This window comes from Cetorhinus maximus, chromosome 7 (assembly GCF_964194155.1).
Source record: "Cetorhinus maximus chromosome 7, sCetMax3.hap1.1, whole genome shotgun sequence".
Lineage (NCBI taxonomy): Eukaryota > Metazoa > Chordata > Chondrichthyes > Lamniformes > Cetorhinidae > Cetorhinus > Cetorhinus maximus.
Window position 1 is genome coordinate 78793321 of NC_135885.1, and position 13489 is coordinate 78806809.

Consider the following 13489-nt stretch of genomic DNA (forward strand, 5'->3'; position numbering starts at 1 on the left):
TAATAAGATTTAGTTAGACAGATTGTTGATCTGCAAGGGAGTCAAAAATTATGACGGGTAAGACAGGAAAGTGGAGTTAGGCCACAACCAGTTCAGCCATGATCCTATTGAATGGTGGGGCAGACTCGAGGGGCCAAATGGTCCACGCCTGCTCCTATTTCTTATATTCTCATGTTCTATCAATCCAAAAAGTCTTCTTAGAATATCAGCGCCGAAACTTCGCTCATTGCATTTATTTTGCGTCAAAGACTGTGTTATCATTCAGAATATTGCCCCTAGTACACTAGCGTTCAAGGTTAGCTGTAACAACATAAGTTGTTATAAAACATTATGAAGCATATAGTTGACTGCAGAGAAATCTACAATTTGTTAGATTACATTAAAAGAGTGAATTAAAATGTTTCTTTGCTCTGAGCAACAGTCTTATCATATTTACCTCTGGCTGAGCCTGATACATCAAAACTAAAGAAATCAACGTATGTAGTTAGTCTTTTAGAAATTTTGATGGGATGTTAATTACTGAGCTCTTTTACAGAGCTAATTAAAGAAAAAATTGTGAAGAGTGTTCAAGGGTCACATTCAGACATGGCTTCAGCCAATTTAAAAGGTCTTTGTCCAGTTTTTAAAATTTTACAAATAGCCATGAGGATACCTATATATATTTTATAATAATATATGAAGTGAGGTCTAAGTCCCCTCACACATCTGAACAATTATGGGCTATTTGTGATTTTTGTAATTTAACTCTGTTATTTCTCTCCATATCTTTTTATTCTCCCTCTTTCTTCTTTCCCTCAGGTAACTACACGTTGAGAGTTGACTGTAGCCCTTTGCTGTACCAGTTAGTTTATACCTTAACTAAAAAGGTAAGGCAGCTGTTTAACTGCAGCAGCTTCATAACTTCCACTAGTGTAATTTGATGTATTTATTGCAGTGAAACAATGGATATCTAAAGTATTTATATTGTAAATGTAAAATATTTTTCCATCTGTCCACTGAAAGGTTAAGGATATGTAGAAGTTGTAGAATATTTATTAGAACTGGATAAAGGAGGTTTGCTGGGCCAGCCATGATGTAACTGCCTTATCTTCACTAGATAGGCTGCTGTATATATCAATAGATATTTCTTATTTGGTACCATGAGAAAATGGTTTAGAGGAGGAAAATCTTATGTGGATTCCACAGTATGGTTAGTTAAGTATGGAATTGGAGCATGGTATGAAGCAATCTCAACAGCTCACTGGCTTACTAAGATATAAAATATGTAAGTGGTGCATCTTGTTGATGCTCCAACATACTACATAGAGAACAGTAGTATGTGTGATTATGATTGCATTATCCTTAGCAATGAATATCTGATCTCCAGAAAGCATAAAGCATGATTTCCAGAAAGCATGAAGCAGAAGTCAATTTTTTTTTTTGAGAAGGAGGAAATTTAAGGCATATGGTGCAAAAGGAAATATAACAATGCGAATAGACATTGGTTAGTAGGTAGGAAACACATAGTTATGGTAAGCAGGTTTAGAGTAGGGTGGAAGTGGCATATCCAAAGGTCAGTACTGGGCTCACTTTTGTTCTTGGTATAAATAGACAAATTGGATTTGGCATAGGGAGGAAAATTTTCAAATTTGCTGACAACACAGAAGAATGGGATTGACAAATATCAAAGAGGACTGGAAAAGATGATAAACAGGTAGTAATTTCATATGAACATATGAATTAGGAGCAGGAGTAGACCACTTGGCCCCTCGAGTCTGCTCCACCATTCAATAAGATCATGGCTGAACTGATTGTAACCTCAACTCCATATTCCTGCCTACCCCCAATAATCTTTCACCCCCTTGCTTATCAAGAATATGTCTAGCTCTGCCTTAATGATATCCAAAGACTCTACTTCCACCACCTTTTGAAGAAGAGAGTTCCAAAGACTCACTACCCACTGAGAGAAAAAAATTCCCCTCACCTCTGTCTTAAATTGCTGACCCCCCTTATTTTCAAACAGTGACCCCTAGTTCTAGATTCTCCCACAAGAGGGAAACATCCTCTCCACATCCATCCTGTCAAGACCCCTCAGGATGTTATAATGACCCCTTATATGTTTCAATCTAAACTCCAGCAGATACAAGCCTAGCCTGTCCAACATTTCCTCATTGGGCAACAATCCCATTCCAAGGGCTGGATTTTGTGTGCTGCTGGCAGGTGTATTTCCCATGGGGAGTGCACATAAAATGGGGTGGCCACCCATTCCACCACCTTCCTGCTCACTCCAGAGTTTATACCCATAATACGGGGGCTGGGCGGGCGCTGAAATCGGCGGCCTGCCCACCATATTAAAATGACCAATTAAGGGTCAATTGGGCCTGTTATCAAGTATATTGACCCTAATAATACACTGCCCATGCCATAATACATTTGGTATGGGCAACAAGGCAGGAGCGGAAAGCCTGATGGTTAAATGGCGGTAAGGAATGGGGGTCGTTCATCGGTAGCTGCCCTTTGCTGATCGCGGGGCAGCCCCTCTTAGACTGAACCCCCCAAATTGTTCCTACCCAGTCCCTTTCTTAATCCCACCCTCTCCTCCCACATTGCCCCTGTACCTAATGCTCCCAAACCCTCCCGGCCCAAGACCTCCGATTTACCTGCTCTGAGGATCCAAGACCTTGGGCTCTTGACTTCATCTGCAGTCCCAGCAGCTGCCACTGAAGCCTTCCTGGCACTGCTGGGACTGGTGGAGCTGCCAGCCAATTCGATTGTCCAGCAGCTCCAGAGGGCGGGACTTGTGCCCACCACTCAGCCCTGGTTAATAAGCCGCGCAGCACTTTAATAAAAGTCTAATGATGACCATGGAACCATTGTCAATTGTTGTAAAAAACCCATCTGGTTCACTAATGCCCTTTTGGAAAGGAAATCTGTTGTCTTTACCTGGTCTGGCCTACATGTGACTCCAGAACTCTTAAATGCCCTCTGAACAAGGCCAATAAATGCTGGCCTACTCAGTGATGCCCACATCCCATGAACGAATAAAAAAGAATGTTCACTGATGACTGCACGATGTTCAGCACCATTCGCGACTCCTCAGATACTGAAGAAGTCCATGTCCAAATGCAGCAAGACCTGGACAATATCCAGGCTTGGGCTGACAAGTGGCAAGTAACATTTGCGCCACGCAAGTGCCAGGCATTGACCATCTCGAACAAAAGAGAATCTAATCATCGCCCCTTGATGTTCAATGGCATTACCATCACTGAATCCCCCACTATCAACATCCTGGGGGTTACCATTGACCAGAAACTGAACTGGACTAGCCATATAAATACTGTGGCTACAAGAGCAGGTCAGAGGTTAGGAATCATGCAACGAGTAACTCAACTCCTGACTCCCCAAAGCCTGTCCACCATCTAGAAAGCATAAGTCAGGAGTGTGAAGGAATACTCCCCACTTGCCTGGATGAGTGCAGCTCCCACAACACTCAAGAAGCTTGACACCATCCAGGGCAAAGTAGACCACTTGATTGGCACCACATCCACAAACATTCACTCCCTCCACCACCGACGCACAGTAGCAGCAGTGTGTACCATCTACAAGATGCACTGCAGGAATTCACAAGGCTCCTTTGACAGCACCTTCCAAACCACTACCATCTCAACGGATAAGGGCAGCAGATAGATGGGAACAGCACCACCTCGAAGTTCCCCTCCAAGTCACTCACCATCCTGACTTGGAAATATATTGCTGTTTCTTCACTGCCGCTGGGTCAAAATCCTGAAACTCCCTCCTGAACAGCACTGTGACTGCAGCTGTTCAAGAAGGCAGCTCACCACTGCCTTCTCAAGAGCAACTAGGGATGGGCAATAAATGCTGGCCCAACCAGCGAAGCCCACATCCCATGAATGAATTAAAAAAAAACACTACTTCAGATGTGGTCTCTCATCTCGATATTTATGAGGTAACACATTTTTAGAGGAAAACGAGGATTGGGATCGTGCACTCAATGGCAAGACACAGAAGGGGTTGGATGAAGACGTACCTTGGTATTTAAATACATAATTCCCTGAAAGTTTGAGTGCAGGTAAATTAAGCCCAAAAAAGTGTCAACAGCATTTTGCATTTTCTTCAGTGGGGGGATACAGTACACGAGTAAAGAAGCATTGTTGAATTTGTACTAAACATTTTGGAATATTGTAAACAGTTTTGGCACCCTATTATGGAGAAGGCAACATGGATTCACTAAGATCATGCCAGGGATGAGAATCTATAGCTGCAAAGAAAGACTTGAATTTCTGGGACCATTTCCACTCCAGCAGGGAAGGCTTGGAGGAGATTTCATAGAAATTTTAATAATTTATAAAAGGCTTTGATGGAGTCAATAGGGAAAAGCAATTTCCTTTGTCACTGAATGAAGAGAGAGAAGAGGAGTGATTTGTTTTTTTACACAGTGTGTGCGATGGAATGCTTTACCACAAGGAATGACTGAGTTAGAGATCATTGTTTGTTTCAATGGAATATTGGATGAGAATTTGAAGCACAGGCAGATTCAGTGCTGGACGAAACAAACAGGACAGTGGGATTATTTTCGGATTGCTCCAGCAAAGAGCTGGCATATACACAATGGCATCCACCTGTATTGTAAACTTGTATGATCTTATTGAGGAAACATTCTCAGACTACCCATGCAATTTGTAGAATCTGGATTTGCTATAATCTCCACCCAAATTCATTGATTCCTGCTGAGAGAGAATTCTGCTAATGGTAGGCACTCTTCAGTAGATTACTGGTGGACACTTTTCATATGTGAACTTTGACACTTGAATTCTGAAAGATGATCAGCATTGGGACACCACAGTCCGGCTTTGTCCTTATTGGACCTGCACACCAATGCAGTTCCAGTGGGAATTACTGGACAGTGATTTATATGAGGTAAAGCAATGACTGATATTAACACCCCCTTTCACCCTACCTCACCTCACCCCACCCTGGGCCTACTTGAATTATTCTGTTGTACTGTAACATTATTTATAAAGAGCCAGGAACTACATGTTATTTGAATATATATCCCACGGTGCCAAATTTACTGCTACGCTGCTGTCAGGTGCAGTGTAACAATGTACAAGTCTGTCAGCCTACCAGACACATAGAGAGCAGCAAGAAATACACTCAATAAAGCTCCAGCATTTTGAGTCTAAGGTATGATTATTTCTAACTTACAAGAACCAGAAGACATAACAGATTCTGAAGTCAATTATAGAGCCCCTAATTATTTGGGAATAATAGTACAGTGACAGTGTTACTGGACCAGTAGTCCTGACACCTGGGCTAATGATCCAGAGACATGAGTTCAAATCCTGCCATGGCAACTGGGGAATTTAAATTTAATTAGATAATTCTGGAATTTTAAAAAATGCTGGTATCAGGCAAGCAACCATGAAACTACCAGATTGTCATAAAAACCCATCTGGTTCACCACTGTCCTTTAGGCTAGGACATCTCCCATCCTTTCCCAGTCTAACCTATTTCAGACTGCAGACCTACAGCAATCCACTTGACTCTAAATTTCCCCTGAAAGACCTAGCAATCCACTCACTTGTATCAAACAGCGGTAAAAAGTTTAAGAAAAATAAATCCTGATGGACCATTCTGCATTGAAATGAACACCGAGCATGACAAAGGCACACCCAGCCTAGTCAACCCTGCAAAGTCCTCCTCACTAATATCTGGGGACTTGTGCTTAAATTCGGAGAGATATCCCACAGATGATTGAAGCAACAGCCTGACGTAGTCATACTCACAGAATCGTACCTTACAGCCAATGTCCCAGACTCCTCTATCACCATCTCAGGGGATGTCCTGGTCCATTGGCAGGGACAGATGCACCAGAGGTGGTGGCACAGTCATGGGAGGGAGTTGCCTTGGGACCCCTCAACAATCACTCCAGAACCCATGAAGCCTTATAGCATCAACACAAACATGGGCAAAGAAACCTCCTGCTAATTAATACCTATCCTCTTATCCTCTCTCTCAGCTGATGAATCAATGCTTCTCCATGTTGAACACCATTTGGAAGAAGCAAATTGATAGCAAGGGTGGGGAACTTCAATGACCATCATCAAGAGTGACCCAGTAGCACCACCGCTTGAGTTCTGAAGGACATATTCTCCAGCCTAGGCCATGGCAGTAGTGGGAGAACCAACAGGAAGGAAGAAGCTACTTGACCTCGTCCTCATCAATCTACCTGTTTCAGGTGCAAGGAGCTGAATTCCAAATATGAGGAGACAGTGACTGCCATTGATATCATGGCAACATTTCACCAACTGTGGCATTAAGGAGCCCAAGTAAAATTGAAGTCACTGGGAATCGGGGGATAAATTTGAAGTGGCTGGAGTTATACCTAGCGCAAAGAAAGATTGTTGTGGTTGTTGGAGGCCAATCATCATGACATAGCTGGAGGAGCTCCTCAGGGTAGCGTCCTAGGTGCAAACGCCTTCAGCTGTTTCATCAAAACCTTCCTTCCATCATAAGGTCAGAAGTGCAGATGTTTGCACAGTGTTCAGTTCCTCAGATGATGAAGCAGTCCTTGCTCAAATGCAACAAGACCAACAGCACTCAAGAAGCTAGACACCATCTAATTCAAAGCAGCGCACATGATCAGCACGCTATCCACCACCTTGAGTATTCACTCCCTTCACCACCAGCATACTGTGGCTGCAGTATTTACTATCTACAGTAACACCCAGGCTTCTATGATAGCACCTTATTTTTAATCAAACGCTTATCTTTTACCACCTCGAAGAACAAGGGCAGCAGGTGAATGGGAAAACCACTACCTGCCACACGCCATTCTGATTTGGAACTATATTGTCATTCCTTCATCATTGTTAAGTCAAAATCCTAATAGCACCATGCGTGGGTACTGACTTACCGTCACCTTCTCAAGGATAATTAGGGATGAGCAGTAAATGCAGCAATGCCCACATCCCATGAATGAATAAAATAAGCCAGCTGATGTCACTTAACTCCTTAATTGCATGTGGTTTTCTCATTGATGCTTGAATTACATTTGGCATTATATTCTAAAGCTTTTCATCATTTTATTGCATGCAATCACATTGGAGTTAAATAGTTGCAGTAACATTCATAGCACAAGTTCTAAAATTGATGAGGTGAAATGCGCCCTTATCTCACATTGGCTAATAAAGAATGGCTGCCTGTGTCAGTTGGACAAAATCTTGAAGTGCACTCTCTCAATCAATTTTCTGTGCAACAAGAACTAATTTGCATCCAAAATCCAGCAACATGCACATGCTAATGCTTAAATTTGGCCACTGCTTTATTGTGAGCTAATGTTGAATGATACTGAGAGTTTGAAATGTGAGCATTTTCCATTCACTATCTTCCTGGATATCAAATCCGATTCACTCTAAATAAAATCCAAATCCTTTAAATATCAATGTTGGTGCCTAGTTTTAGATTATGATCAACTTTATGTTTTGTGTGCTTAAAAGGTAGGATTTTTGTGTAGAATAATCCCCTTCATCACAAAAATATTTTGTGCAGATGATTCATTATAAAATTATGATGTTTATCTAATTATCCTTGATAGCACAGCTCATAGAAGAAAGTGGAAAACTTGCCAACCGTTTGAATTTAAAGTGGATGATCCAGATTGAAAGGCCCTTATTCAAATTGTAGCAACTGTTTCATCTAAACGCTAAGAATGTGTTTTCATTTTTATTTCAAACAGCATTTATATTAAAACATTCTTGAATTATGCCATCTGCTGTGCTTAATTTGTCACTGTTTAACCTTTATCTTTAATAGAGCTGATTCATAGTTTATAGCTTAGGTCATATGGTCAAAAGTGTACTTATTTTTACACTATCTGAGGACTAGGTAAGCTTGAAGAGGCTTGTGTTAGTTCAATAAGCTATTATAATAGGATCTTCTGTTCAACTTATGGGCAATCTACTCTGTTAGTTATACTATACATATAAAGTCACATTCTAATAAAGTCACATTCCAATTCATAGCGAACAGATTTTTAAAGGTTTGATCATTCGTACCGAGCATAAGATAAATATTTTATTAAAGCCTAAGAATTAACCAGGGTCTTTCGACCTAGAATAGCTCCCATCCCCAAAGGTCTGGGGAAGTATCTTGCTGATCTCCAGTGCCATAGGACTAAAATGTTCTGTCATTGGAGTTTTTTTTATTCTTTCACAGGATATGGGTGTTGCTGGCTAGGCCAGCATTTATTGCTAATCCCTAATTGCCGATGAGAAAGTGGTGATGAGCCATCTCCTTGAACCACTGTAGTCCATGTGGTGTAGGTACACCCACAGTGCTGTTCGGGAGGGAGTTTCAGGATTTTGACCCAGTAACAGTGAAGGAACAGTGACGTATTTCCAAGTCAGGATGGTGTGTGGCTTGGAGGGGAAATAAACATTTATTTTAACAAGGGGCTTTACAAACATTGATATTTATGGATTGGTATGTTATAGCTAAAGTAGGTTAACAGTAAAATGTGAAAATTATGATTTGATTGTTTTTGCCCCCTTTCAGATCCCCAGCCCTGATGATGGTTATGAGGGGAAATCCCTTTACCAGAGTTGGTATGAGAAAGATCCGTGGACAGGGTACAAGGAAGCTCCCAGGTCAGCCAAAAATAAATGTTTGTTTTTTCGCCCCGCCTCTTCAGCCATTATAAAGGTTAGCAGAGAAAAGTTGTGGATGCTGAGAATAGTGCAAATTTAGCAAGACGTGCATTGTGCTAACATCACACAGCCCTTTTGGCAGAACTGCCTCACAGGCTAGTCAAAAAACAGCCTGACATAGTCATACTCACAGAATCATATCTTACAGATCATGTCTCAGACACCACCATCACCATCCCTGTCCCACCGGCAGAGGTGGCAGCGCAGTGGTCCTGGGAGGCCTCAACATCGACTCTGGCTCGCATGGAGTCTTATGGCATCAGGTCAAACATGGGCAAGGAAACCTACAGCTAATTACCACGTACCACCCCCACCTCAGCTGATGAATCAGTGCTGCTCCATGTTGAACACCACTTGGAGGAAGGGCACAGAATGTACTCTGCATGGAGGACTTCAATGTCTATCACCAAGAGTGGCTCGGGTAGCACCACCACAGACTGAATCCTAAATGATATAGCTGCTAGACTGGGTCTGTGGCAGGTGATGAGGGAACAAACACGAGGGAAAAATATATTTGACCTCATCCTCACCTGTCTGCTGCAGATGCATCTGTCCATGACAGTATCGGTAGGAGTGACCACCGCACAGTCCTTGTGGAGACAAAACCCTGCCAATGATGGAGGATACCCTCCATTGTGTTGTGTGACACTACCACTGTGCTAAATACGATAGATTTCAAACAGATCTAACAACTCAAGACTGGGCATCCATGAGGCGCTGTGGGCCATCAGCAGCAGCAGAATTGTATTCAACCACAATCTGTAATCTCATGGCCCGGCATATCCCCCACTCTACCATTACCACCAAGCCAGGGATCAACCCTGGTTCAAAGAAGAGTGCAGGAGGGCATGCCAGGAGCAGCAGCAGGCATACCTAAAAATGGGGTGTCAACCTGGCGAATCTACAACATAGGACTATTTGTGTGCCAAACAGCATAAGCAGCAAGCGCTAGACAGAGCTAAGTGATCCCACAACCACCAGATCAGATCTAAGCTCAGCAGTCCTGCCACATCCAGTTGTGAATGGTGGTGGAAATTCAACAACTCACTGGAGAAGGAGGCTCCACAAATATCCCCATCCTCAATGATGGAGGAACCCAGCACACCAGTGCAAAAGATAAGGCTGAAGCATTTGGTACAATCTTCAGCCAGAAGTGCCAAGTGGATGATCCATCTTGGCCTCCTCCGGAGGTCCCTAGCATCACAGATGCCAGTCTCCAGCCAATTTGAGTCACTGCATGTGATATCAAGAAATGTCTGAAGGTACTGGATACTGCAAAGATGATTTTGCCCTGACAATATTCCGGCAATAGTACTGAAGACTTGTGCTCCAGAACTTGCCACACCTCTAGCCAAGCTGTTCCAGCTACAACACTAACATCTACCTGGCAATGCGGAAAATTGCCCAGGTACTCTTGTATAGAAAGAGCCGGACAAGTCTAGCCCAGCCAATTACCGCCCCATCAATCTACTCGATCATCAGTAAAGTGATGGAAGGTGTCATCAACAGTGCTATCAAGCAGCACTTGCTTAGCAATAACCTGCTCACTGACGCTCAGTTTGGGTTCCGCCAGTGCCACTCAGCTTCTGACTTCATTACAGCCTTGGTTCAAACATGGACAGAAGTGCAGAACTCCAGAGTTGAGGTGAGAGTGACTGCCCTTGACATCAAGGCAGCATTTGACAGAGTGTGGCATCAGGGAGCCCTGGCAAAACTGGAGTCAATGGGAATCAGGGGGAAAACTCTCCACTGGTTGGAATCATACCTAGCACAAAGGAAGATGGTTGTGGCTGTTTGAGGTCAATCATCTCAGTTCTAGGACATCACTGCAGGAGTTCATCAGGGTAGTGTCCTTGGTCCAACCATCTCCAGCTGCTTCATCAGTGACCTACTTTCAATCATAAGGTCAGAAGTGGGGATGTTCGCTGATGATTGCACAATGTTCAGCACCATTCGCTACTCCTCAGATACTGAAGCAGTCCATGACCAACTGCAGCAAGACCTGGACAATATCCAGGTTTGGCTGGCAAGCGGCAAGTAACATACACATCACACAAGTGCCAGGCAATTACCATCTCCTGCAAGAGAGAATCCAACCACCTTGACATTCAATGGCATTACCATCACTGAATCCCCCACTATCGATATCCTGGGGGTTACCATTGACCAGAAACTGAACTGGACTAGCCATATAAATACCGTGGCTACAAGAGAGGTCATAGGCTAGGAATCCTGCAACAAGTAACTCACCTCCTGGCTCCCCAAAGCCTGTCCACCATCTACAAGGCACAAGTTAGGGGTGTGATGGAATACTCCACACTTTCCTGGATGTGTGCAGCTCCAAAAACACTCAAGAAACTTGACACCATCCAGGACAAAGTAGCCCACTTGATTGGCACACCTTCCACTAACATTCACCCCCTCCATCACCAACGAACAGTAGCAGCAATGTGTACCATCTACACGATATACTGCAGGAACTCACCAAGCCTCCTTAGGCAGCGCCTTCCAAACCCACAATCATTAGAAGTACAAGGGCAGCAGACACATGGGAAAACCACCACCTCAAAGTTCACTCACCATCCTGACTTGGAAATATATCGCCGTTCCTTCACTGTCGCTGGGTCAAAATCCTGGAACTGCCTTCCTAACAGCACTGTGTGTGTACATACACCACATGGACTGCAGCGTTCAAGAAGGCAGCTCACCACCACCTTTTTCAAAGACAACTAGGGATAGGCAATAAATGCTGGCCCGGCCAGCGAAGCCCACACCCTGTGAATGAATTAAAAAAGACTCTCATCAATCCTTCCATTACTTCATCAAGAAACTCAACCAAGTTAGTCAGGCTGACTGGCTTGTAATTGTTGAGTTTCTTTCTCTCCTGTTTTTTTAAACTGGCATCTAACGTTTGCAATCCTCCAGTCCTCTGACACCTCTCCCACACTCAAAGAGGATTGGAAAATTGTGCGTAGAAGGGACGGGATTGAATACCCCCCCTGGGAGCAGGCTGGGAGTTGTGTCGGATAATCGTGTGGTAAGGTGCTGGTGGAAAGCCCATTCCCTTCCCAACTCCCCTCTCTTCCATTGATTAAGTTAGCGTTAGATAAAGTTGAAGTCGGTCTTCTTGTCCCTAGGCCTATTGTGGCCTAAAATGACCAAAAAAATGGCCATTTAAGGAGCTCATTCTGCCATCACTGGTATCTTACCAGAGTCAGTGGGGGTTGTGAGGGGGTTCCGCACCATGTGGGGAGGTCGCAAGGTATACACTGGCAAGTTTGGGGGAGTTGTGGGCCCTCCTAATTGGAGACCCAGTACCCCACGGAGAATTCCGCTCACAGTAAGGCCCCCTTCCCTCAACATCAACATCACTCCCTCACCAGAGCCTGCCTCACTGGTCTCGGCAAGCCCACCTCATTGATTTCTCTTCTGTGGCCTTCATTGTTGCTCCTGCTCCGGGGCCTTCTGCCCCTGGTGGTGCTGTCAGGGCCAAATAGCTGATTGTCCTCTGATTGGCCAGAAGCTGTTGGAAGTGGGCTCCTCACCTCTAAAGGTATTGTAACCCCAACAGCAAATAATTGCCTGATGGGCATTTATTCCGTTGGTGCTTCTTGAAATGGCTGCACCAGCGGGGCCATTAAATTCATCCTTAGTAACCCAGATGCATCCCATTGAATTGACTTTGAAGTTTACAATCCTTTTAAGTACCTCCTCTATCTAGTTTTATCCTATTGAATATTACAGCTGTCTCTCCCTTTACTGTTGAATTTGCAGGATCCTCTTATTATGATACAGCCGATGGTAAATGCTGAGTTCAAATCCCAGAGGGAAACTTGAAACGACTGTCATAATCAATTTTTGCAATTTGTATGTTTAGTGAAGCAGGCTTTGAATTCAGTTATAATAAGACCACCGGGTCTCAAGAGGTTTTTATAAAACTAAATTAAACATTTATAAATTAAAAGATTGTAAGCACATGCATATGTCTACAAATTACTATGATAATAACTTCTAAAAAGATCCCCTAATTAATCTGACTCTCAGTTACACCTCCGTTAAGGCAACAGTAAAACACATAGATTTAAACAGACCCCAGGCTAAGAACATTCTGGATAGTTGAAGTCAAAATGAGTTTCTTTCAGCTCTGGGTCCTTGCAGGCAGCCGCTTGAGGCTTACAGGCTGGAGGCTTTAAATCTTAGAATCCTTCCTCTTCCTTTATACATATTTTCCTCTTTGAATGCAAATTCTCATTGTTTCACCAGGTTTTTTGAAACTTTACCTCTTCTAACAATAAAACCCTTTCACAACACCAATTTTATTAGTAAGTTTTGGAAAAATTAAACACATTGTTTGGCTTCTTCTGGCTAGGTGCAATATTTCATGCGTTCTTTTGAATTATTTATTTAAAAATGCAAATTTCCCCCTTTACACTTCACCTTGTAACTTCCCTACATTTATCTAATTAACATTTCAAACCTACACTCTTCTATACATCAAAGCCGCTAGACCAGCTGGATTTAATCCAATTAAGACACAGACACATGCACACACACAGGCACAGACACCACTAGAACTCTATTTTAAAATAATTTCCAATAACATTATAGACATTATTACGCCTTCTTGACGCTCTTTTCTAGTGAAGACAGATGCAAAGTACTCATTTAGTATTCAGCCATGTCCCCTGTCTCCAAAAGAGTATTTCCATTTTTGTCCCTTCCTTTGATTATCTTTTAACTACTATTGTGGTTATCGAAGACTTTTGGTGCTTTTTCACATT

General features: G+C 43.0%; 1 protein-coding gene across 1 annotated transcript in view; it reads left to right on the plus strand.

The window, feature by feature from the left end:
• The window catches only part of naalad2 (N-acetylated alpha-linked acidic dipeptidase 2), a 241323-nt gene that overhangs the window by 175508 nt on the left and 52326 nt on the right, over nt 1-13489 (plus strand). The window contains exons 13-14 of the mRNA XM_078545757.1: nt 799-866; nt 8557-8648. Coding sequence (XP_078401883.1) covers nt 799-866; nt 8557-8648 — 160 coding nt within the window. The remainder of the gene's footprint in view (nt 1-798; nt 867-8556; nt 8649-13489) is intronic.